Source organism: Arvicanthis niloticus, chromosome 8 (assembly GCF_011762505.2).
Source record: "Arvicanthis niloticus isolate mArvNil1 chromosome 8, mArvNil1.pat.X, whole genome shotgun sequence".
NCBI classification, from domain to species: Eukaryota; Metazoa; Chordata; class Mammalia; order Rodentia; family Muridae; genus Arvicanthis; species Arvicanthis niloticus.
The window spans coordinates 14346089-14372241 of NC_047665.1; the positions used below are offsets into that span (position 1 = coordinate 14346089).

At 47.7% G+C, this 26153-nt stretch overlaps 1 protein-coding gene and 1 long non-coding RNA gene across 14 annotated transcripts in view; one reads left to right on the plus strand and one right to left on the minus strand.

The window, feature by feature from the left end:
* The window catches only part of Wnk2 (WNK lysine deficient protein kinase 2), a 104201-nt gene that overhangs the window by 27322 nt on the left and 50726 nt on the right, over nt 1–26153 (plus strand). For all 13 annotated transcript variants that reach the window (XM_076939060.1, XM_076939057.1, XM_076939061.1 and 10 more), the window contains 5 exons: nt 13829–14001; nt 15061–15281; nt 20452–20609; nt 24004–24092; nt 25304–25523. In XM_076939060.1, the coding sequence (XP_076795175.1) occupies nt 13829–14001; nt 15061–15281; nt 20452–20609; nt 24004–24092; nt 25304–25523 (861 nt within the window). The remainder of the gene's footprint in view (nt 1–13828; nt 14002–15060; nt 15282–20451; nt 20610–24003; nt 24093–25303; nt 25524–26153) is intronic.
* LOC143443180 (uncharacterized) lies at nt 6126–8737 on the minus strand. Its single transcript, XR_013111943.1, has 2 exons — nt 8667–8737; nt 6126–6333 (listed from the first exon to the last, which is right to left on the minus strand). It is a non-coding gene; the product is annotated as an uncharacterized LOC143443180 (long non-coding RNA).

A 26153-nucleotide genomic window follows, 5' to 3' on the forward strand; every position in this document is an offset into this window, starting at 1 on the left:
TCTCAGAGATTTCCTTTTACTTCTCAGGCAGTTAGAATAAGGCCCATATCTCTATTACTCTGCCTGCATTAGGATAGCGTCTGGCTGAGAGGGATACCCTGGATGTTCATGCTTAAAGTGTGGCTACTCAGACATCCAGTGTGAAGCTATTCCCTGACCCCCAAGGCCATCTTAGATATTGGTAGGCTCATTCAGACCACCTAGGGACTTAGGAGAAGGGAGAGAATGTAGTACAGTCAACTTCATTCTGTGGGTATTAATGAGATGGGCATGTTAAACTTTGTATATTTGTTACCCTGAATGCATAGATAGATAAAATAGGTCTATGAATCAAATATAATAACTTATAAAAGTCCATTTTAAAGCAAATCTTCAGTATACCTATAATTTTGCCATTCATCAAGGACAAAATCGAACTTACTAATGAGATGGATGTGCTTGTTTATTTTTACATAAATAATTAAATCTTGGTAAATATTTGATACTGCTGGACACGGAGCACCTTCAATGCTTCCCAGACTTGATCAATACTATGACTTTATAATTGTCAATGCTGAGAACACTATTTACAGAAGTATATAGTACAAAATTGTATTATTGTCTATGGCCTTTTTTTCAGAAATTGTTAGAAATTCTGTCTTAGCCTCAGCTGGAATTCAATGAATGATATTGGTTGTTTTTTATTTCTCTTATTTTTTAAAATTATAACATAATTACATATTTCCCCTTTTCTTTCTTTCCTTCAAATTGTCCTGTTGAAATAATTAACTAATTAATAAATTCTTGCTGGTGTGTTTGCTACTAACCTCAATGGTTTACGTTCTACAATGAATACAATGTATGTATATATATACATATATATATACACACACATACATATATACACATATATACATACAGGCACACATGTATATACATATATGTATACACACACATATATATTCTCTTTACATTTTGATATGTCTTATATAGTTCAATAGTTGGGCCATTGTCTAGTTTCTATTGATTAACCCATCTCAATGGTTTATGTTCTACAATGAAAGATATATATATATATATATATATATATATATATATATATACTTATATATTTATTGTCTTTATATTTTGATATGTCTTATATAGTTCAATAGTTGGACCATTGTCTAATCTCTGTTGGTTAATCCACTTCCTGCCAGTAATCTTGAGTTACTGTTTTTTAGGTTTTACATTGTATCTTAGCTATTTTAGACCCAGAGGGCTGTATAATTGGGCTGTGCTTTGGGCTGCACTCTCCTGGCTCTCACATGGTGGCCATGTCTCCCTCTCCCTCTCCCCCTTCCCTGCTCCCCCTTCCCTTTCCTAGCTTTCCCTTTCCTTTTCCCTCTTCTTCTCTCCCTCTTCCTCTCCTGGTCCCAAGCCCAGGAAATTCTTAAATCTCTCCTCTGTCTGTCCCTCTCAGCTATTTGTTGTTGATATTTTTATTAACCAAACAGAACCAGTTAGAGACAGGTTCCCAAAAACTATGTATAGACACTCAAATAAACAGTTTTAGAGACCCAAACTAACGTTAAAATATAAGTAACACTAGGCCAAACCTTCTACATTCTCCTGTGTTCCCATCCTGATCTCTTTCAAATCTATGGGCTCATCTTTTCATTAATTGTTGTTACATGCACAGATGTATATGTATACATATCCCTAACTGCTACCTGCTCAGTCTGTATAATGTTACTTGTATGTGTGTTTTCAGGCCTGACCATTTGGCATAGGATAGCCAATGGGTGTGCTCCTCCCTGGGGAAGAACATTTTTCTCCACTTTGGGCATTTCTGAGTTGTCTGGAGTTCTTTGTGTAGGGTTGAGGTGTTATGGTTCCCCCCTTGCCCCTGTTAACTTTGGCATGAGTCTTGTCTTTTTTCAGCTCATGTTTTTTCCTTCATGTTGGTGAAACCTTATGGGCGAGGCTTCTAACTTTATGACAAGATACAATCTCACATCGAAACCCCTTATCTTCTGGCTCTTACAGTCTTGATTTTGAAAAAAAAAAAAAAAAATGAAATGTAAGCCAGCAGCTCAAACAGCAATTTTAAAATCAAACATTCTTAACACAACACGATCCAAAGAGTTCCTATTTTGGCACTACTTATATGCTGAGGGATGACAGAAAATATTTAGTTTCCTCTATGTTTCATGATTAGACCATTGTGTTTCTATAAGAGCAGCACATTGTGTGTGTGTGTGTGTGTGTGTGTGTGTGTGTGTGTGTGTGTGTGTTAAATGCAGGTACAGGCACATGTGTGCCAGAGTGTGGGTGTGGAGGTCAGAAGACATCTTTGAGGAGTTCATTCTCTTCTTCTAGTTCCAGGGATAGAACTTAGGTCACCAGGCTTACACTTTTACTTGCTGAGCCACCTCGCTGGTCCTCATAAACCTTTTTTGCTGTTGCCAGATTTCTGTTTCCTCCATCCATCTTCAGCTATCCTGCTTGAGGGTGTAACACACAGTTTATGATGCAGTACTAAGCCAGAAATGGGCTTGATACAGCAACACATAGACTTCTCAACCCTCTTGAGTGCTCCGAGCTTCACGTCTGGCCATCAGCTAGTATAGAATGGAGGGGGAGCCACAGCTTTCAGCAGAATGTTAAGACCCTGTACCAATGCTACTCACCCTGAGATGCCCTGAAGTGTTGGCCCTGATAGAAGGATGCAGCATCTGCCCGGTAAGATAGGCTGCCAGAGTTCAGCCCCCAAGGGAGTGGGCAGTCCTGCAAACCTGGCATTAGAAACTGACTGAGCAGAATTTCACAGCCTCACCCTGAGGGAGCTGTCCCTGCTGACTGGGCTGTGTTAATCCTGCTGACCTGTGGTCATGATGCCTTCCAAATCTATCTTTAGGTGACCCCACAGGAGAGAGGCTATGAGGTAGGGCCTACCCTTTCTAGAAATCAGATATGTGGGATGTCAGCTCAAGGGAGACTGGACCCTTCAGGTATTCAAGGAGGTACAGGATGGACCTCAGGAGGGGGTTCCAGGGCAGGGGCTTCTTGGCTTGTATGTTCGCTGAAGCTTCTTCTTTATGACCTTCTAGTTTAGGCAATATCCAAGGCTTCCAAGTTGCTTCTCTACATGAGTGTAAAAGTGATATTCCCTTAAGAAAATTGATGTAGCTGGGTGGTAGTAGCACACACCTTTGATCCCAGCACTTGGGAGGCAGAGGCAGGTGGATCTCTTGAGTTCAAGGCCAGCCTGATCTATAGAGTGAGTTCCAAGATAGCCAGAGCTACACAGAGAAACCCTGTCTCAAAAGCCAGGAAAAAAAGAGAGAAAGAAAAGAAGGAAAGCAAGGTCCTTTTCTACAACTGGTCTTCCTCCATGGTGACCCTCCTCTGTGATGGCCCCCTTTTACTGCTGCCCTCCTCTGAAGTGGCTCTCCTCCACTGTGACCTCTCTTTACAGTGGCCCACACTCACAGTGTCAGCCTCTGTTGTCAGCTGTTGTCCTCAGTGGGGACTCCACTCAGGGCCAGGACAATTTATGGTGGGCATTCAGGGTGAAACAGCCATGCTAGCTTCTAGTCTAGCTTTGGAGAGCACTGAGCCTCATATTGGGATCAGAGTGGTGTCAGAGGTCAATGCCCTCAATCCCTTACAATAGCCTGGTTAGGAAGGGTCCCTGGGGATTCCTTTGGGGAAGTGTGTGTCCCTTTCATTTGAAGGCAGGTACTCTGGAATAGGTGATTTCTAAAGAGGTGGCTTTCTGCCTCTTAGCTGACCCCTCAAAACATGATGAGGTCATCTGTTCCCACCAAACATGAATTGCTTATGTCCACTCACATTGTGGTCCCCATTGGTACACACACTGCAGGTGGGGCCAGCTGTTCTTCTGAAGGGTCCGAGGTAGCTCTGGGTGGTAGTGGGGCTTAGGTTCCCTTAATCCCCTTTCTCGAAACACTCAGCAGCCTTTCTAAGTGCAGCAGTGATGTTTTCTTCTAGAAGGAGTGGGTGAGATTACAGAGTCACCCTTTACTTCTCCTGACGTGTTTGCCACGCCTAAGCCTGCCCTAGGCTTTCTGCTTGTAATTATCACCGATGTTGCCAGTTCCTGGGAAGGTGGCCAGGTGGCCTTGCTCAGGGGCGAGGCGTGGGATGTGGCTTAGATCCTGTAGGGCCACCACAGGCTGGAGAGAAGGCCCTTGAGTGCTGTCCTGAGGCGTGGAACAGGCTGCATGTGAGGGCTCTCTAGTTTTTCCTCCTGAGTTGTAGGTTGACTCTGTAAACTGTAACATCTCTACCTGGAAACGCCCACATGCCCTGCACCCAGCTCCACCTGCTGTTCCTGGCATGTCCACCTGTTTCTTTGCTCAGCTGCTCTGTTATATCTGACGCTGCTGAGCGCAGGTGCACAAAGCTCTCCACTGGCATCTACCCTCCCTTCCTTCCCAAAAATGGCCTCATCCCAGCTAGCACCAAGGTCTTCCTAGATATGGTATCACTGCCCATCACTTGGTATTGAGGGGACTGGGCTACAGGGTCATTGTTATCCCATCTCCCTCCAAGACAGGACCCTCAGCCCTGAGGCCCTGACTACAGGGCTGAGGGTCTCCATTGTTTAAGGTAGTTGTCAGCAGGGCCAGATCTCTTGGGTTTCTTTGGTGAGCAAGAAGCCTGGTCCAGAGCCTATTGGTTACACTTAGGTGTGTTCTATTGGATGGGGGCTTTCATCTGACAGAGAGTACACCATGATGATGTATGCTATATGCTTCTAAAGAAGACAGTGAGTCTCTGGAATTCTGGTTCACTCTGACTGCAGGCTACCACCTTACCCTCCTTTCACCAGGTATGCTATAGCATTTAGGTGCGAGCTTTAGGCTAGCGTCAGTTGTCTGGTACTCAGAGGACAGAGGGTAGCTAGCTTCTCTACCTGATCTTTCTGGTATGGCCTCAAACACTCACATGGACCATTTTAGAAGGTCACAGTGAAATGAAAGACAGGCTGGCTCTGGGCATTGTGGCTATCTCTCAGACTCACTGGGAAGCCCAAGTGGGCAGCATGCATAAGGTGTATAGGTAGGAGGTGTCCCAAGACCCTCTGGCCTCCCTCTGATTTCTTTCCCACAGTCAGTTGGGTAACGCCTGAATGTTACCTCTCCCTTCAGGGGCTGCTTATGAATCTATGAAAATGTCCCTTTGTCTCCTGTACCTCCTTGACCCAGCCTGCTTATGGGATGGAGTGGTATGCGGAGGAACTCCTTGCTAACAGGCACCTCCCCAGGTGGCACTTGTGAGAAGAAAGGCGTGGTATCCACTTGGTCTCTGTGCATCCTGAAGCTACTAGAGAAGTTCAGTGAGGTCGGCCATGCCTGTGTGTGTCCTGAAGAAGGCTCATGTCTCCCATCCACTCACTTTGAGGCCTAGCAATTGGTCCAGACAACCCACACCTTCATCACCTGTACCACATTGTTGGCCAGGCCTCAGAAGAGCTGTGTCTGGATCACCATCTGTTATGTGCCATCCCCTGCTAACTTTCTTTCTCCTGGTCTTTATGTGAACTTTCCCTTCCTTCCATGCTACATGGTGACAGGTCTGCTGGTCTCCACAATGGTTCTCCCTGCTCTGTGACAACTTTATTTTGGCAGATGGTGGCTTCTTGAAATCCAAGCCCTATAGTATGTGTGTGTTTGGGGGTAAGTAGGATGCACAGAGCCTGCCCTCAAACTACCCCACTCATAGCGTGGGTGCCCATGGCAAGGGTGGAGCTTCCTGATTGATTGATTGATTGATTGATGAGGTGGCTGCTGGTCCTGATGGAGGAAACACAGAATCCAGGTCTCATAAGTGCTGGGAGGAAGTGAAAAATGTCCCTTCTATGGCTTGTGGACCTTCTTTGTCTTTTATTGATTGAGTGGAGACCTTCTCAGAGTCCATGGACATACACCAGAAGATAGGCAGACTTATGCCAGGCCCAGATTCTCTCCTAAGATAATTAAAATCACTCCATAGGTGCCTGGTGTGGCTGCCAAAAGCTCCCCCATGGTGCAGAGAAGGCACATTTTCAGTAAAATTTATTTCCTTTCTACTCACCTGCGCATTATTAATTCCTAATGGTCACCCAGTTTTGGAGAAGTACGCTTGGCCTCAGAATCTTAGGTACACAAGGGTTTTATTTAAAGAGCTGTATCTCAGAATCTTATACTGGGGAGGAGTAGGGGAATGTCAGAAGAGACTGAGAACACCGCTGCATTGTCAGGCTTGCAGAAGTCAGACGCCAAATTCAACTGGAGTGGGAGGCAACCTTGCAAATGGACTTAGTTGTGAAGTGGCTGAAGGAGAGCTGACATCTGCCCTTGGATCCTATAGGAGACGAGAGAGTTGGTATTTCCAGATCGTTGGAAATGGGAAGGGAACCTTAAAACCATTTACCTAAACTTTTGGATTTATGCTATCCTGAACCAGTAGGTCATTTAAAATAGTTAAGCCCTGATAAGTTGGCATTTTGATGTTTATATTAAAAATTAATCTATATTATTTATTTATTTACAGTGGCTTCCTCCCCATTGGTGAGGGTACCCATATCTTTTGGTCAGTGACTGACTGAGAGTCCTAGGGGCAGGAGCTTGGCCTTGAGAGAGCAGGCCTCAAGTCACCTGACACCTGTCATTCTTTCTCTACCCCTATCCATTCCATTCTGAAGAAAATAGCATTATCTTCAAAGACAACGGGTGCCAGACTTTCTGGTACACGTTTCTGCCTCAGATAACTTGACCAAGAAGACTAGGTAGGGCAGGTGCCCACTGGTGACTTCCCTGAGTCCTGAGCCCTCAATCTGAGCACATGCTTGGACTGACGAGGTAGGCAGTGGGATGCAGCATTGATGGCTGCTCTCTCTTTCAGGGCCTGACTCTAGGTACATATCATCCACTGTCTGGTGTCCTGGGTCACATCTGTATCCACTGTTTCTATCTGGTAGCTGTGAGGAACACTTTGACCTCTATGGCAGTATCTTTTCTTAAACACAGATAGAGAGGTACATCCTGGTTGTTTGGCAATACATCTGACTGTTGCCCAGATGATGATTAGAGGGGCTGGGGTTCTCCCTTGCAGCTGGTATACGAGAGAATGAAACCAGGAGCCTTCTTTGCTGGTCACAGGGGTACCAAGTCTAGCCAACCCTTGGGAGCCTGAAACCAGCTTCCAGAGCCATCCATAAGCTGACACCCACTGCCGTCCTGAGTTTGTCCCCAGCCTGCTTTGCATTATACCTTGTGTGGTCTCTCTTCATTATGTCCTTCCAGAAGCCTCTTCCTTCAAAGATACTGGCCCTGTCTGTGTCTTGCATAGAGTGGGGAATCACTGTTCTCCCAGGCTGTCTGCAGAGAGGGTTCTGTTTGGCGGCTGGGTGCCCTGGCTGGCTATGCCCACTTGCTCCTTCAGCCTTATTTTTTCCCTCAGTGGGCAATTGCATGTTTACTTTCTTGTCTGTTGGTGACTTTCCCCTAAGGTTTTTTTGCTTTCCTAGATGCTGACCTAAGGCAGAACTTGGAGGATACAGTGGCTTCACCCTTTCAGACATTACACCCCGTACACTTATCCTGCCCACAGACTTCCAGATCACATACCTTCACTTGCCCTAGACTGTGAGCAGAAGAGTAGGTGCCACAGCAGTAGGAACAGTGGGCCTGGACCTGAGGGTGGAGGGAGGTCCTGTTTCCCAGGACAGTGTGGAGCATTCAGGGACACTGAACCTTTATAGAATACTGAGGTACTTCAGGAGGTGAGGGGACAGAAGAGACACAGGTGTGCAGTTGCAGCTCTGTGCTACCTGACCAGATGCCTGCTGGCCCCAGGATGGGCCACCACTGGGTGTGAACACACAGGGAAGTGAATCTTTGGGTAGGCCTGAGCTCTTCCAGGGACCTGTAACCCCATTCTGTCTTAACTAGTTAGAGCCCAAACTAGGCCTACTCTCCCTTCATAGTATAGCTCTGGACCCAGAGTCCAGAGCCTTTCTTTGCTTAAAAATAGTATTTGGGGGCTGGAGAATTGGCTTAACAGCTAAGAGAATTTGTTCTTCTTGCAAAAGACTCAGGTCAATTCCCAGCAACCACATAGTATCTCACAACCATCTGTAACTCCAGTTCCAGGGGTCCAGCGGCCTCCTCTGACCTCAGCAGGTAGCAGGTAAGCACATGGTACACAGACATATATGCAAAGCAAAATACCCATACATGTAACATAAAAGAATTAAAAACCGCTGTACTGGGTTACGTTTTCATGAAAGCATATGATATACTTTGAGTGTATTTCTCTATACTTCCTCTCCTTTGGGGCACCCTCTCTTCCTAGTGGTTCCCTTTGTTCTCCTGGAAAGTTTCGCTTCTCCTTTTGTTACCTGTCTGTACGTGGTTTTATACGTTGGCACAAACTCAAGCACCCACAAGCGAGAGCAAACCTGTAATAACTGTCTTTCCGTGAAGACATCATTCTCTTGCTATGACTATTCCAATTATATCCATTTTCTACAAATAACATATCTTCATTCTTTATGGGTTAAAAAAAAATTCCTGTGGCGTTTCTTTGGTTTGACTCAGACCACAAGCCCATGCTCTGGAAAGAGGTTTGCCACCAGTTGCCCTGTGCCCCTGTGAGCCAGCACTCTGCCACCATGGCCTGAGTGTGGTTCTTACCCTCTTGCAGTCCTCAGAAGGCATGCTTCTCTTCCCTTGCTGTCTGTAGGAAGACACTGCACTCTTGCAACATGTGCCTCTTGGGCCTGACTCCCTCAGCCATCACCCACTGGGGCTGTTGCGACGGTGCTGTGGCCCTGGGCTGCCGCAGGGGTGGTTACCTGCAGACACTCAAACTTTCTAGGCAGCAACTCTCACTTTTTTCTTTTTTGAGACAGGGTTTCTCTGTGTAGTCCTGGCTATCCCAGAACTTGCTCTGTAGACCAGGCTGTCCTCAAACTCACAGAGATCTGCCTGCCTCTGCCACCGAGTGCTGGGATTAAAGGTGTGTGCTGCCTCTACCACCACCATTCAGCGGCCTCTGACTTTCTTCATACCAAAAGCACCCTTGTGTGTGTCTCCATGTTGCCCTGAAGCATTGGTTAAGCCCATCAGGAACAGGTTATCTGATCACCTGGGCTGTCAGACCTAAGTGCTCCTGAATGCCCCTCTTCCCACCTTGGAGGCTGCCATTTTGTCTCCCCTTTGCACGACCAGCAAATATCGGAGCAAAGGATGAGGATAACTTAGATAACCTGGTGAAGAGATGGTTGTGCTCCAAAGAGCATGTGTGATCTAATCGTAAATGACCAAGGAGCATGGCACCTTGGTAAAACATTCTGCTGGCATGGAATGTATTATAATGTCTCTGTTCCACTTTCCGTCTCATTCCTAGAGGCACCATGGCTAACAATTCATGACTTTAGTGTCTTTAATTTATTGCTTTTAGCTACTTGGCATCATTAATACTGCACCAGGCTCTGGGTTAGGTAACTATCAACACATGAATGTATGCACATGTATATATGAGTACACACACATACAAACACATGCATCCATGCACCCACACATGCACACACACATGCACTCACACGGGGAAGGCAATACTGAACTGTAGCTTATACAAGGTGCCTTCTCCCACAAACTATTTATGTTAGTTTTTTTTTATTTACAGCGTACACATTGCACTTTGAGCCATATGCTGCTGTTGGTCGATGGTGAATATTGTAAAATAACATAGGCTTTAATGGTTCTCTGAGGCTTCTCTCAAGTCACTAACTAGGCCCATGGGAAGGGAATTGGAGACAATATTGCTGCCCTAAGAAGGCTTTGGGGGGAAGCTGAGCTGGCCCAGGAGCCATTTTCTCAGCTGCTTCATCAGTGAGCCCCCCCCCCCCCCAAAGTCAATTTAGCTTCATTCATTTTGTATGTGTTTGTATATATGTGAGTATGTGATTTACACTCATGTGTCTGTGTGCAGCTGCATGAGCCTCTGTAGAGCCTAGAGGAGGATGTCTGATGTCCTGTTCTATCACTCTCCACTTATTCACTTGAGATAGGCTCTCTCTGAACCTAGAGCTAAGCTGATGGCCAAGCAAGCCTTTCACTGTGCATAGGGGATCCTAGATGCACACAACCACAACTGGCTTTTATGTGGGTATTGGATATTCAAACTCATGCTTGCACAACAAGCTCTCTTGCCTGCTGAGCTGTTTCCCCAACCCTGACACATCCATTTCTGTTCAGTAGGGTTACTTCATTTAGAGGGCATGGGAAGTTCCTACATAAGGGAACATGAGTCTCATCATCCTGGAGTGGTGATCATTTGGCTGGGTATAAAATTCTTAGTTGGCACTTTGAGGATGCTGCTGCTGCTGCCCTTCACTGATCTTACTGCCTGCCGCCTGATAGGAAATCCTTTCAGACCTCAGGATTCTGAAGTTTCACTGGGACAGAACTGGCGGGTAGGTCAGTTTTCATTACTGACCTGACTTCAGCAGGCCTTTTCATCCTAAGACATTCTCCTTTTAATCCAGGGAAATGCTATTCCACTGTATATATTTCATAATGTCTTTTCTTAGAGCCATGGCTACATGGTTGTTTGTCTTCCAGGTAGTTCTTTGTTGTTTCTAATCTGTCTGTTTCTCTTTCTCTGTCTCTGTCTCTGTCTGTGTCTCTGTCTCTGTCTCTGTCTGTCTGTCTGTCTCTCTCTCTCTCTCTCTCTCTCTGTCTCTCTCTCTCTCTGTCTGTCTCTCTTTCAGTCTTTGGAAAGTTTTAACTTTTTATTTTTTTGTTACATTTTAAAAATTGAAGTGTAATTTATAAACACTGAAATACATATCTTGAAAAATTCAAGTTAGGGCTGGGGAGACGGTTCAGTTGTTGAATAACTGGCTGAGAAAGCATTAGTTTATATCTGAAGCATTGTGGGTAAGTAAACTGGGTGGGTGGTGCAGCCTGTTTTTAATCCCAGAGGCAGAGACAGAGAATCCCAGGAGCAAACTGCTTAGCTAGACCAGGAAAATCAGTGAGTTCTGGTTTAAGCAAGACCCTGCTTCAGTATAAGACCCAGCCTCAGGTGGAGAGTCATGGAGGACAACAGGCATGACCAGTAGGTGTGGTAGCTCATCCCTTCAACTCCAGTTCTCACACAGGAAGAAGCTGGCAGGTCTCTGTGTGTGAGGCCAGTCAGAGTTACTAAGAGACCTTGTCTTATTCCCCTAACCCCAAAAGAAATCAAATGTAAATCTCAAGCTTTCATATGCTTTTGGGCACATGCACATGCATGGGCGTGTGCACACACACACACACACCATGCTGACCCTGCATACCAGATTCTCAGTTCCAGATCTTGCCCACTCCAGAGGCAGCCACTGTTCTGAAGCTGACCCTTTTGTTATTAGTCTAATAAAGTTCCCAATAAAAATGGCTTCCCACCACACATGTGCTTATGCCTGACTTCCTTAATTCAGACTGATGCTTTGGGGATTCATGCAGAATAGTTTTTAATCAAGAGGGCTTTTTTGTTTTTGTTGTTGTTGTTGTTGCCTTTGTTTTTCCTTCTAGTTGCTGAGGCACATACTGGTTTTATGGGTGTGGCAACAAAGTGTTTCTCTGAAACACTTTGTTTCACCATGCTGGTTTGTTTACCAGCATGGGGTCCTTCAGCTGATGTTAGGTGGGGCGGTGGTGGAGCCTGCTCTTTTTTCATCTTTTGAGGGCTTGTGTTTCTTTTCTCTCCATGGATCTTCTTTTTGAGGGGAATGATGGGATCCAGAGCTGGTCGGAAGCTGCTGAGAGATCTTGGCCATTTCTCCGGGTTGTTTGGCGAAGCATCTGTCTGTTTGCATCCTTTATAGATGCTGTTTTTCCACTCAGGGGCCAAGTCCTTTGTCAGACGTATATATTGGAAATGGTTTCTCTCAGTGTGTAGCTTTGCTTTCATTATCTTAGATAAACAGTAATTTTAATGAGTGGAACATGTTACCATTTTACTGTCTAGATTAGAGATTAACTCATTTGTACTCAGTGTTTCACTGGATTATGGACTATGTTTACATATTAAACAAAGCCAGCTCGGCTTTCAAAACTTGTAAGAACTCATCTCTGGGTGTTTTCTTTTAGAGTAGAAGTTTGCTCTTGAATATGCAGGTCCGCATCTCGGGTCTTCATGGGAAGAACATTAGTTATCTGTTTCGAAGTCTCTGAATGATTGTCTTTCTGGTGCTGGTTACAGAGAATGATTGTCTTTCTGGTGCTGGTTACAGACTTATGATTTCTCTTGGCTGTTTGGCCTTGTTGATGATAGCTACTGTCTCACTGATGAGCAAAGGGTCAGATGAGGGTCTGTGTTATGGGGCAGGGGTCTGGCCTAAACAGGTGTGGCTGTCAATTGGGGTATAATTTTTTAACACGGTGACGCTTGTCATGACCCTGTTGGCCACTGCTTCTGTTGGACTCTGGCTTGACATTGTGTGGGGCCTTCTAAAAGGGTCCTCGGGATCTTTGCTTATATTTCCTTTTAGCTCTGATCTCTCCTTGATCTATCTCAAACCATCTGCTTCCTGTCTCCTGGAATTCCTCCCAGTTTCTGCGTTCTGGGTTTAGTTGTGTTAACAGTTTCCTTTGTGAATATAAACACCTGTCTTGTCACTCTCCTGTGGCTCTGGCTTGTGTGGTAGGGAAGCAGACTGGAAGGTGACTCCACTTAGGTGGAGCTGAGAAGGGTTCTCTATGTTTATAGAGTTGGGGGGGGGGAGCGGGGGGGGGAAGATCACCCTGGGGCCCATGGCTGTGGCGTCTCATGAGAAAAACTGGGAAGCACAGAGCAGAGTTTGGGAGCTCTTTGGGGTTGTTTTGAGTGCTCCAGAATGAGAATCCATGGATAGATTTGGGAAAGGGGATAGAGTCAGGGTCTAGGTAGGCTGCTCCGGTTAGTGAGGCAAGGACTAGGGCAGAGGGCAAAAGGCATGCAACTTGATGAAAGTTTCAAGATAGCAATGAGGTTTTCTTTTCTTTAATTTGAGACAGGTTCTCATATAGCCCAGGCGGACCTCCAACTTGATATATAACTGAAAATAACCTTGAACTTCTGATCCTTCTGCCTCCACCTCCCAAGTGCTATGTGGGCCACCAGGCCTCCCTCATTGAGTGCTGAGGATTGAACCCAGGGCTTTGTGTGTGGCAAGCAAGCACTGTTTGCAGTGAGCTACATCCCTAGACCTACAGTGATGTCTGCTTACTGCTCTGCTGGAGACTTTGGGAGAGTGATTAGTTCTGCCACCAAGGCCAAGCACAGCCGCCCAAAGCTAGGCGAAGCGTGCTCCTTTCGGCTCCGAGGGCTGGGCTGCTGCTCGCTCTCAGAATTGCCTTTGCCAAGATGGCCCTTCATCACCTCAGTGCTGGCTTCTGGTGCTGCAGTCCCCTGGGTCTTGAGCACCTCCCCCTACTGTGTATGCTTTAGAAGCAAGCTGACATTTCATCCCTTTAACGAATACTCTGAAATGAATGATCTCTGAGGGAACAGAGGCCTCAGAGAGGTGTTCTACAGGTAACAGTGCAAGAGCTCAGCGGCATGGGGTGTGAGCTGCTTCTGGCTTCTCAGAGCAACTTCTTCCAGAGGGCCCCAGGCAGGGGCTGCCTCTGGGGTTGTGGGGCCCAAGGGCTTAGCTGTGGTGCACCATTTGTCAGGTGGGTAGAGAGGAAGTATAGATTCTTCTATATGTTGCTGCTGGGGACTACCTGCCCCTGAGGCTTCTTCTGCTGCACTCCCCTGGAAGGAGGGAGAGTGGCTGCCAGGACCCAGGGCACCACCCACCCAGTGCACCTATCTCTGGCCCTAGGACCGGAAGCTCACCAAGCTTGAACGGCAGCGGTTCAAAGAGGAGGCAGAGATGCTGAAAGGTCTACAGCACCCCAACATCGTGCGTTTCTATGACTTCTGGGAGTCCAGTGCCAAGGGCAAGCGATGTATCGTGCTAGTGACAGAGCTGATGACCTCGGGGACACTGAAGACGTAAGTGCTGCACACATGTGGGCTGGAGTAGCCTTGGGTAGAGGCTGTGATAGGGTAACAGGTGTTGGAATGCTTGGGTCAACCTGGCTGGTATCTGTGATCTAGTGTCCATTCAGCAGTGTCTTTTGTGAGTCATATTCTTTCTCTAAGCCATGGGAAGTCCATTCCCCAAGTGAGAAGACTCAGACCTAATAGTCTTCCTAGCATTTGGTTCCCTCTGGCTTCTTGTAACAAATGAGACTGGTTCTCATGACCACTTGACTATTTCCACTCTCCCTTCCTGTGTAGGACACTTCCCAGTGGCACAGTTCCTTTGTCTGTTTTGTCTGGGACCTTATTTCTGGTCAATATCTGTTTGCCTAGAGGCTAGCCTGGCATGTTCTAGTGGCCTGGAAGCAAAATACAGACACTAAGGGCCAAACAGAACACAGCAGGAGGTTGGGAGTTCAGTGGCCATGGCAGTTTGCTACTCTCTTTCCTGAGGTCTGTGCTATGGGGGTATAGGAATGTCCCCTCTGGGTGGCTGTAGTTGAGTTCCTCTGAATCATTTTAACCCTGAGGCTCCAAGTAGGACTTTGATATTTTCTGCTTCTGGGCAGCTTCACTCTATTGTGCAGATTCAGTGAGAGAATGTCACTCCCTACCTCTCCATGGGTGAAACCAGGGCCCAGCACACAGCTTGTTGCATGGATAGCCTGGCCTTCATGACCTTTGACTATAGATATTCCTCTGTCACCCAAATGCTGGACTAGGACCCTGCCCCATTTGGTGGCTTCTTATCACATCCAGGAAATTAAGGCTATGACTGGCATGGGTTTGGTAGCAAGGTCTCCAATGAGAAGATCCAGTGGAGGGCCGCGGTCCTGGCTCAGCTGCCTTGATCCAGCTGAGACTCCCTGGGTAGAAGAGCTGTTGGCATCTCCCTTTCCCCTCACTGCCTGTCCCACACAGTTGCAAAACTCATGTGACTAAGCTTTGTCACAGATTGTACTTTGCCAGGCAGGGCCTTGCTAAGGGCCTCAGCAGGTGAGCTGCTTGATAATTCTGCCCCTCCCCCAGGTACCTGAAGCGGTTCAAGGTGATGAAGCCCAAGGTACTGAGGAGCTGGTGCCGGCAGATCCTGAAGGGTCTGCTGTTCCTGCATACAAGGACACCTCCCATCATCCACCGAGATCTCAAGTGTGACAACATCTTCATCACTGGACCCACTGGCTCTGTGAAGATTGGTGACTTGGGTCTGGCCACCCTTAAAAGAGCATCTTTTGCCAAAAGTGTGATAGGTGAGCCTGTTTCTTCTCCCTAGGCACACTGGAACCACACATCATTCAAGGAACCTCAGAAACCTGGATTTGCTGTTACTTCAGACCTGGTACAGAAGGCTTATCAGAGTGTTTGGGTATCCAAGCAGCCTCAGGATTCTGGTAGCTCAGTGAGAGGATCTGCCTAGTGGGGAACACACTGCCTTCCAGCTTGCCTAGAAATACTGGCACTGTTTCCCACTGAGAGTCCTTTCAGACTCAGGAGTAGGGTGGTCTCTGCATCAAGATTCTTGGCTGTGTCAGGTACCACCTATGATTGCCTGCCAAGGGTGGTGGGCTAGATGCCAACTTCTGAGCTGTGGTGGACACTGTGGCTGCTCAGGAGGAGGAAGTAGTGTTACCACAGAGGAATTACACTGCTTGTGGGAAGTGGGACTGGAGCTGGTCCCAGTAGTCAGGGAGAGGAATACCCAAGGCTGTGGGGCACAAAGAAATGACAACGTGCAGTGTCTGACCAGAAAGAAGGATCAGAGAGGCCCAGCATGGTATCCACATGGTGGTAGAGGGTTGTGCTGAGGGTTTGGGTCCTTTCTTGTCCTCAGGCCTTGGCTCCAGGCTTCTTCTCTGAGGGACCTTCCTAGCCAACTTTTGGGGGTTGGTACTCTGGGTCCTGGGATTGTAGCCTGCAGTTCTACGTAAGGATAAAGGGAGGTCTGGATCATGTTATATGCCCAACCTTGAAATGACCAGCATAGCACTAAGTGTCTAGCAGATGCTGGGAAGGATCTTGTGGGCTTTGGAAAGAACATTAGAGGGACTTCAGTAACAACTGTTTTGGACTCTTCACTGTCTTGACATCAGGTGTGCCCCTCCATCAAGGCTGGTTACTCACCTGAACAGGACAAGGAGGAAGGTTGGCCTCAGGCCCTTATGAATTGTTTGGGGAAAGAAATTGGCCAGTGTGGCAATCTTGGGGGACTGCTATATTTTCAGTAGTGTCTTTGGAATGTAATATTTAGTATAGCTGTCTTGTCTGGGAAATAGCCCTTTGGAGCCTAGATCTCTGGTCTCTTTATCCTGATAGAGTAAAATGGTAGGACTGACCCAAGTCTCAGTTTCCTGTCTGTGAAAGTAGGTAGAGCTAAGCTAGAAAGTTAGCTCAGCTAGGAAGAGTACTTGTAGCATAACCATAAGGACCTGGGTTCAAATCCCCAAAGGCTACATTTAAAGGGCCAGGCAGTGCGGTTGGAGAGATGGCTCAGCTCTTAATTAGAGTATATATTGCTCTTCTAGAGGACCCAAGTTTAATTTCTAGCACACATGTTAGGTGACTTACAGCCATCTTTAACTATAGCTCCAGAGGATCTGGCTTCTGTTACCACCCTGACACATGTGGCACACACACACCCCCCTAATCACATGAAAGAAATCTTTTGAAAATGAAGAGAAATGGGTGGAGGTTCGGGGCTATGTGGTTGTGGTTGCTGCACCCTGACTCTGAGCTCTGGGAAGGGTTTAGCCAGATTTTTTTGGACTTGGATGTGACTTCTGGTTGCAGACTTTGAGCTCTGACATGTGACTGGAGGGCTCCTCCCGGTCACCTGCCTCAGAAAGAAATGTTCAGAGCTAGACTGATCCTACTTCAAGAAGCTGAGGCCCTATGTCCCACAGCCAGTGAGCTCTTTGCCTTTTTGGAAACAAGGCTTCAAGTTGCTGGCTTGGATGATAAGAATATGTTGGAATGGTGTTTCTGGCAGGCCTAGGAGGGCACTGAACCATTGAGTGCCCAGCTCTGTGGGGTATCCCCTGTCACCCTGGCTTTTGCTTGTTGAACCTAGAAAGTTAGGCTAGATCAGGAATGTGCTTGGATGCTTCTGATTGGGGTGAGACTTACTTAGGGGGATTCCCATGGGCACTTTCTTGAAAGTCCTGTTTGCAGCAAGTGCAAAGGAAGGCTGAGGCCAGATGGGGGCTCCCCAAGGCCTGTTACCCAGGTATCCCCAGACCCTGCAAATGAAGCTTCTTCTTGGGCCTGTTAGTAGAAGGGGATAAATGTTGGCACTCAGATCACTTAGGTTAAGTACAATGAATGTCATATGTTACATTTTTAAAATATATATTTGTAAATACAGACATGGCTACATGCATACCAGTAGCCGTAGCACTGCAGGCTACATGGGGTTATGTGTTCTAGATGCTTTGGTGGGGCCGGAGAACCCCACAGCCCCTTTGTAGGACCTGAAAGTGAAGTAGGTACAGTAATGCTTGTATTATGTCCAAGGCAGACCCCTGGGGCTGGGGAGGTCTGACCCACCCAGGAGGCCTTCTTGGAGCGGGTAAGAATCGGGGAATGATTGAGGCCTCGCTTTCCTGATCTGCGAAATAGTGGAGCCAGATGAAGGCCTGTGTGTTCCATCCTGGTGACTGTGGGGAGTACACCCAGGCCCTGAGCTCTGGGATGTTTCCAAGCAGGTTTTGTAAATTTGCCCTTGAAGAGTGAAATGGGAAAGAGGCCAAGGTGAACTGAAGATAGGTATTCTAGAATGAGCTACAGGTCAGTCCTGAATGGGTTGGGTATGCCAGGTAGAGAAGAGAGTAGGAGGGGCCCCAGGCTGTTGGTATCATAGGAATGCAACAGGTAAGCCCTTAAGAGTTCCAGGCAATATAGGGTCCACCTAGAACATGGGGAGATGGATTCTGCCTGCTCAGTGAGGAGACAGGCAAGGGCCAATTACTAATTCATTCTTATAACAAAAGTCAAAGACCTAAAGAAAATAAATAAAGAAAGAAAGAAAGAAAGAAAGAGAGAGACAGAGAGAGAGAGAGAGAGAGAGAGAGAGAGAGAGAGAGAGAAAGAGAGAGAAAGAGAAAAAAAAGAAAAGAAAAGAGCTTTTGAGTCCCATGGAGGAAGCCATTTGTCTTTCATTACAGACTCAGGACACACAGACTGGGTGATAGGATGAGTGTAGTGTTAAGCTGAAGCAGCCTGTTCCACTACTGCCAGGCTTCAGCACATTCTCCTGTTCGTTAGAAGACAGAGATGTCTTGTAGTCACAAGCTAAAGTTACCTTTCCATTAGAAAGGAGAAGGTGGCCGGGGCTAGACCCTCAGAAGTCTTGACTGACTTTGGTAAGAGAAGCTTGGAGAGCAGTAGTGTAAGGAATGGTCCCTAGCACCTGGGGTGGGGGCGGGGACTGCCATTTTTGCTCTACACAGGCTCATCTGCAGGGACCTGGGGGTGCCTGGCAGCTGTGCAGGGCAGCCATAGACTGGGGTGAACAGCTCTGCAGCTGATAGCTGAACATGAAACAGGTTAATGGGTGGGACAGCAGCCTAGACAATCGCATGTGCATATGCGTATGAGACAATCGCATGTGCGTCTGCGTATGAGCACATGTACACGTTATTTCTTTTCTTTTTTAAAAATATTTAAAAAAATTTTTTTAAGATTTTATTTATTTATTTTATATATATATATGATGAGTATGCTGTATCTGTCTTCAGACACACCAGAAGAGGGTATTGGACCCCATTACAGATGGTTGTGAGCCACCATGTGGTTGCTGGGAATTGAACTCAGGACCTCTGGAAGAACAGTCAGTGCTCTTAACTGCTGAGGCATCTCTCCAGCCCTGTACACATTATTTCTAAAATTCAGGTTTAATCAGTGAGATGAAAAGGAAAAATGAGTCAAGTGTACCCATGTTCAGGAATTATTAGGGTCTCCTTTCCTGGATCAGAACTAGTTCCAGCCTCTGATCAGAGATAGGCCCATCTCCTGGAATCAGGCTTTCTGGGATACTTACTGCAGAGAAGGGTCCTCAGTTTTTATAGATCCCCAAAGAGTCCAAGCCCAGGGCTGCTGCTGTCTGTTGACCCTAATATCATGTGGACAGCCAGTGAATGGAGTCTCTGTTTTAAGAGTGGGGTTCCTGCATGTGCTACGTTGTAGCTGGCCTGGCTCCAAGTGGTGGGAGCCTGACTTCTGTCACAGTCCTCTCTAGGGCTCAGGTCATGCCCCTGGAGTCCCTTTGTTGGCCCCTCTAGTAGGAAAGGGTTTTGTGGTTTCTCCTTGTTATCATAGGACAAATTGTCTCACACAGTCCCTGACAGAGGCATCATGGGGTGGCATTATGGGCAACGGAGGGAGCCTTTCCTTCCTGCAACTTGGGGTTTCCTGCCAAGTCAGCTGACCTGTTCACTGTGTTCCAGCTGCTACCATGGTGACCCTCCTGAGTGATCATTGTGCTCTGGGCCCATGCAACCCCCCAGGATATCCTGGGGTCCCAAGGATATATGAAGGATAGGAAGGACATGATCCATTTGTAGGCTACCCCTGCCTGGGACACCTCTGTCATGCATCTTGTGGCTTAAGAAGTATATTCATTATTCTATGACGGGGGGTAGGAAGAAACTTAAACATACTGAACATCAGTGGTGTTAGTACCCGAGAATTTCAATAGTACAGGATGAAAGTTCTCAGCACGAGGTCTCTTCTTGGTCTGTCATTTCTGATGGGCTTTTTCTATAATTCTTTATCTTTTACATAAACCCATACTTATGTTTTCATATTTTTTCAATTTTGGGCTAAACTCACAATGAATATTAAACAGAAATAATGGGCAAGAGATACCAACATAGGGCTGGAGAGATGGCTTAGAGGTTAAAAGCATTTGCCACCTAAGCTTGAGGGTCCCTAGTTAGCACAAACCTGCCTGACAGTGACAGCCAGTAGAGTGGCAACCAGCCTCTAATCCTATTGGTTATGAGACAGAGAGGGGCTCCGTAGAGCACGCAGGCTAGCCAGGCTACTGGGTGATTTGGATTTTTAAAGCAAAAACTTGGTTACTATCTCTGGGTCCACTGGCTAGCTAGTCTAGGGTACTCTGCTCCAGGAGAATGAAAGAGCCTGACTCAAAGGAAAAAGAGAGAAAGAGTTGTGGGAGACAGTGCTAGAGGAGTGACACTGTCAGGTTGCCCTCTGGCTTCTACATGCATGGCTCTGGAAACTGATGGAACCTATCCCTGATGCCATAAGATGAGGTTTAGACACAGTCTGTAGAGCACACCTGCTTAAACCCTGGGATCTGTCCCTGTGTGTATCATGGGTCTCATACAATGGAGGCCAGGAGCATCTGTGGGGCCAAGGAGCCATGATCCGTAATAACTGTGTCTGCTGCTCCTGATGTAGGTACCCCTGAGTTCATGGCACCGGAAATGTATGAGGAGCATTATGATGAGTCCGTTGATGTCTACGCCTTCGGGATGTGCATGCTGGAGATGGCCACCTCAGAGTACCCCTATTCGGAGTGCCAGAACGCCGCCCAGATCTATCGCAAGGTCACCTGTGTGAGTCCACTCAGCCACCTTGTTAGTAAGGACAACAGCCTTGGTTAGTCCTTTGGGCAGCTGTGCAAGGAAAGGAGCCATCATGGGCACCTTATCCTGGGGACCCTGAAGCTTGCTTGGGTAAGAAGTCTAGCAAAAGGTAATGGTGTGTGTGTGGTGGTTAGCCCAAAGGCTGTTATCTACACGGTAACCAGGAGACACAGGAAGAAGAAAAACTAAGGCTTGAGAGACTGTCACTCTGCTGGGGCCTCCTTTCAGGAAGTGCACCCAGGCTGGCTGTCAGGAAGCCCCATCTTCTTTATTTTAGAATCACAGTTTGTTTTCCTTTTTGCTAAACCGTCATCCTAGCCAAGCACATCTCTGGGCGGCTGTCAGCACCACACAGCCTGGGAACCTCGGACCTTGTTCAGCTGTCACTGTGATTTTTGAGTTGATCCAAAGGCTTCAGCTGTGCAAACAGATTGGGCTGTCCCCCCTCTCCCTCTGTGGTGGCCCCTTTGCTGGTGGAACAAACACAGCATCTGAGGTGGAACAGCTGGGCCAGGGCTCCTCAGTGCTGGTTCACATGATGTGTCATCTTTGTTCTTTGGAGAGGCCAGCAGGCCCTCAGGGTGTTCCCTGACCTTGGTTGTTGTGATCTGCATAGTCCTTCCTGTGTCCTCCTCAGCCTGGGCAGCTCCGTGGGACTCCCATGCTTGGTCTGTATGTCTTATTTCCACCTGCAGATTACCTCTGCAAGTATGCATGGCCTAGGCATCCATGTAGCTCCACTCTGGGACCACCCACCCAGCTCAGCCCTCTTGGAGATGGTGTGGAACCTCTTTTGCTGTTAGATCTAAATTATATCACTTAGTTACCTTGAGCCCCTCCTTTGTATACTATAGATAGGTGGTGACTGGCAAGAGTCCTTGGCTGACAGCTTTTCCCAGAAGGCCACATTGGTGTAAAGTTACTCCAGGGAAGCAGGAGCTATCTGCCAAGTAGGGTGTTAAAGGCCTGAGAGATTTTGGTGGTATTGGTGTGGGATATGGAAAAGGATCAGTGGGCTTCAAGCTTGTTCTGTACACAGTAGGTGGTGGACTGTCCTCCGGGCTGGGAACAGGAAGGGGCATCTTAGGCAGAAGATTGAACATGCCTCTCACTCTGGCTAGCAGACAGCATAGTGCTGACCCCTCTGAGATTCCTCACTCTTGTCTGTCGCAAGTGGGGCTGCAGCAGCCAGGCTGCAGGTGTATTTCCCTCCTTTCTTCCCTCATATCCTTTTTCCTTCCTTCTTCTCTTATAAAAATAAGCCTTTTTAAAAGGGCAGGGCTTTTAAAGTCTGAATCTTGCTGAGGGATGAAGCATAGGAGGGTTGAAGCCTTCGATGTATTTTATTTTGATAATTAGTTACTTACTTCCTCCTGCAATAGAGCAGATTAAACCCTGCCAGCTCCTACTTCTGATCTGAGAGATATTTGTGTGCTTTGAGTAGCTGGTGGTTCCCTCTCCCTCCCAAGTCTCTTTCTGGCCTGTAGCCAGAAGCAGTGACCACAAACAGTGCTCTTGACTTCTCAGGGAAAGGATGGTATAGGGAAGAAGCCCAGGTGTGGGTTGAAAGGCCTGGCTCTGTGGGAAGTGTGAAATCCACTGTGGGCTGAGGCTCTTCACCAGGACGAGGGGCAGCTTGCATGGGAGGCTCTGGGGTCTCTGCCTACAGGCTCTGCAGCCAAGCAGAGGGATAGCTTTGTGGATGCTCCCTACTGGATCTGAAGCATCAGCTGCAGCATCAGGGTCTGCAGCACAGGGGAGGCTGTGCTGCATGTTAGTGCCAGATGATGATTCTCATGACAACATGGTAGAGGGCCTTGGCCTGAGTCTGAGGCTTGGGGCTGCTCCATATACCCAACATGTTCTCTGTGTCCTCCCTGAGTGAGAAGAACATTGGCTACTGGCCTTGTGCTGAAGAGAAGAGCTTAGAGGACCAAGGCTTCCTCCCATCCTCTGCCTGCTTCTACCCCATTCTGGGGCTTGAGTGGGATTATCCACAGGCCTAGTGTTTTCATTCAAGTTGGAAATAACTTAAATACCATTTCTTCTCTCTCGCTCTCTCTCTCTCTCTCTCTCTCTCTCTCTCTCTCTCTCTCTCTCTTTCCCTCCCTTCCTCCCTCCCCCCCACTCTGTGTGTGTGTGTGTGTGTGTGTGTGTGTGTGTGTGTGTGTGTGTGTGATCACCTATGTGGGCATATGTGGGGCCTAGAAGTTATCAAGATGTCTTCCTCAGTCCTTGAGTCTCTACATTACTTTGGAGAAAGGGTGTCTGACTGAACCTAGAACTGTAGAGCTCACCATTTTGTCTAGACATCTGGCCAGTGTGTCCTGGGATCTGCCTGTCTCTGCCTTTCCCAGACAAACCTGGCAATTAGATGATGCTTACAGCAATCTTTTGACTGCCTACACCATCATCTCAGGTTTTGTTTGTTTGTTTTTTGGTTTTTTCGAGACAGGGTTTCTCTGTGTAGCCCTGGCTGTCCTGGAACCCACTCTGTAGACCAGGCTGGCCTCGAACTCAGAAATCCACCTGCCTCTGCCTCCCAAGTGCTGGGATTAAAGGCGTGCGCCACCACCGCCCGGCTCAGGTTTTATGTCTTATTTTCCTTAAGTGCTCACCATCCTCTCCTTCTGATGGCCTAGTTAATATGTGTGTTATGTGCCAACCTGCCCTCCTTAATATCACAAATTCTGAGGAGAAGGGAACAGAGTGGTGTGTCTGTCTCTCTTCTCCATGCCCAGCAGCTTTGGTCTTTTTGTCTGCATGTGTGACCTGTGAAGTTTCCATTTCTGGTTGGTTCTTTCTCTGCATCTATAATTTCTCCTCATCACCAGAAGTATGTTTTTTAATGACTGCTCCACAGCTACGATGAGTTTTACCCTTGCCCCTTGCCTGCAGCTCCCAGCGTGCTCTCATTTCTGTTGCCTGCCCTTTCTGCCTGGTAAGGGGTCCTGTCTTCTTGCCTCCTAGCATTTCTAGCGGTTTCTGTTTGAGCATCATACACTACCACCGCAGCATCTCTGCTCTGTGTGAGCTGTAGTGTGGCTCAGCCGACAGCTTCATTCTTTGCCCAGATTGGTGGTGCTCACTAGTTACTCATCTTGGTTTTAAGCAAAGGTTTGAGGAGACTGTAGACTTATGGGATCTTTATCATTCTTTTCTTTCTGGAATTCTGCCTCATAGCTCCCTCAGCTCCAGAACACAGCTCTGCCCTCAACTCAGTGAAGCCCAGGAGGCTCCGATGGGTCCCAGGCCTCAGGCTGGGAAGAGCCCTGGGTAGCAAGCTGGGCCATGGGATACACCAGGGTGTCCATGGTGCCTCAGCTCTGGGTGGTGCCAGGTAACTTTGCTCTGTTCTCCTCAGGGCATCAAGCCGGCCAGCTTCGAGAAGGTGCATGATCCTGAGATCAAGGAGATCATCGGGGAGTGCATCTGCAAGAACAAAGAGGAGAGGTGAGCCGCACGCCGGGCTCCGGTGTGCTCCAGCTGATGCTGGTCCAGCTGGAGTTTAGGGCTGTGTTCTCCATGCAGCCTTCCCAGGTCAGGCCAACTGACTCAGGCTATGTGACACCAGGCTTGTGAGTTGCCATGAGCAGTGTAGGACCTACATCCTTTCCTGGCTCCAGAGACAGGCTCCTAATCCAGTCTGAAGTGCTGAGGATGCAGGCCTTTGTTCTGTCCCTCCCTGAACAGCGGGCTGTACACCATAGGAGTGGACATGTTCCGACCACACACATCTCAGCCCACAGATTTCACCTTTGGACCTCTCATGTGCTCTATAAAGCCAATTTCTCTTTAAAAGAGGACTGGTCTTCCCAGCTGGACAACCAGGAAGCTAGGGGTACCTTTTAGCTTTCCTACCCATAAAACAAACTGAGTTGTACCTACCCATCCATACGACATTCTCAGGAGTAGAGAGGGATAGGTAGCTGGTCTTCATTGCCATCAGTGTGATGTCCAGAAGAAGCCAGACTTAGGACAAAGGATGATGTCTGATCAATTGTATTTTCACTAGAGAACAGACCAGACACAGTGGTTAGGAACCTATGTTTGGGTGCATGCAAGTCATCATATGGCAGCACCTAGCTGCTAGATGACCTGGTCCCTGGGTGGCATCTCCTATGGCTAGGTTCTAGCTCCTAATCCATAGGTCTAGCAAGTTCTTACTTATCTTTCTGTCTGCCTGCCTCCATTCTTACACACCCCTTCTTCCTGAGAGAGGCTCCCTACTAACCTCACTGCTACAGTGAGGTCCGGGAACCCTGGGTTCTATTTCCTCTCATCCACCCTAAGCCAGGAATCTCTTATGAAGATTGAAGACTTACCTGTACATCTCAGCACAGTCTATTTCTCCTTGTCGAGCAGGTGGCCTGGTATAGCATGTGGTTTCTTTTTGTAATTGGAGTAGGAAGCTGTCTTAAAGCACACTGCAATGAAAGTATATCAGGTTATAATTTCTCAGCATCTCCTGGGAATTAGGGAATGCTAGTGTGCACACCTGTGTCCTACCGTTGGGGGCAGAGCCTGCCAACCGGAAATGAAGTGAGAGAAATTTCTAGGATAACCTGCACAGTATGTTGGGTGGTGGCCTGATATTGTGCATGTAGATGGGTGTGAAGCCCCCTTGTCCCTTGAGCCCTGCCTGGGAGACACTTTTCCTCCAGGTATGAGATTAAGGACCTGCTGAGCCATGCCTTCTTTGCGGAAGACACGGGCGTCCGGGTAGAACTCGCAGAGGAGGACCACGGCAGGAAGTCTACCATAGCCCTGCGGCTTTGGGTGGAAGACCCCAAGAAGCTGAAGGGCAAGCCCAAAGACAATGGAGCCATAGAGTTTACCTTTGACTTGGAGAAGGAGACCCCCGATGATGTGGCCCAGGAAATGGTAATGACACGTAAAGGGGCCCAGACTACCCATGGGCCAATTCGGGTTAATAAAAAAAATCACATCAATTGCCTTTCCAAAAGGGCACTTGCCCCCAGGAGGATGGTGGGGACATGGGAGGGTCAGGGCAGTCTTGAGGGAGGGGTTGTGATTGCTCCTGTGTGGCCAAGTGTGTACAGTGACAGGAGGGCTAAGGATGGAGATTCTGCGCAGGACCTGGGAGACAAGCATTCTGGGCATAGTTCGGGAAGGAATCTAATGGGAAAGTGGAGAGAGGGAAGGGCTTTGCTTGCCTTAACCAAACTCTTACCAGTTTGCCCCAGGGCTATGGCTTTGAACATGAGATACTCCTCTCCTTCTTTGGAGATGCTCTTGTGTTGTTTTGGGTCCTGGTACTTTACCATCTTGAAGGGTTATGAAAGAGCACAGGTGTGCCCCACTTCCTGTCTGTGGTGAGCAGGGTGACCCTTTTCTGCTTGGGATGTCAGACTGGGCCTCAGGAGGAGACACTGAGCCTGATGGGGTAACAGAGTCGAAGGAGCAGAACCCTTTTAGGGCAATGGGTGGCCTAGGTCTGGGCCCTGAAGCACCACTGTGAGATCCTAACATCTATAAGAGAATAGCCAGGAC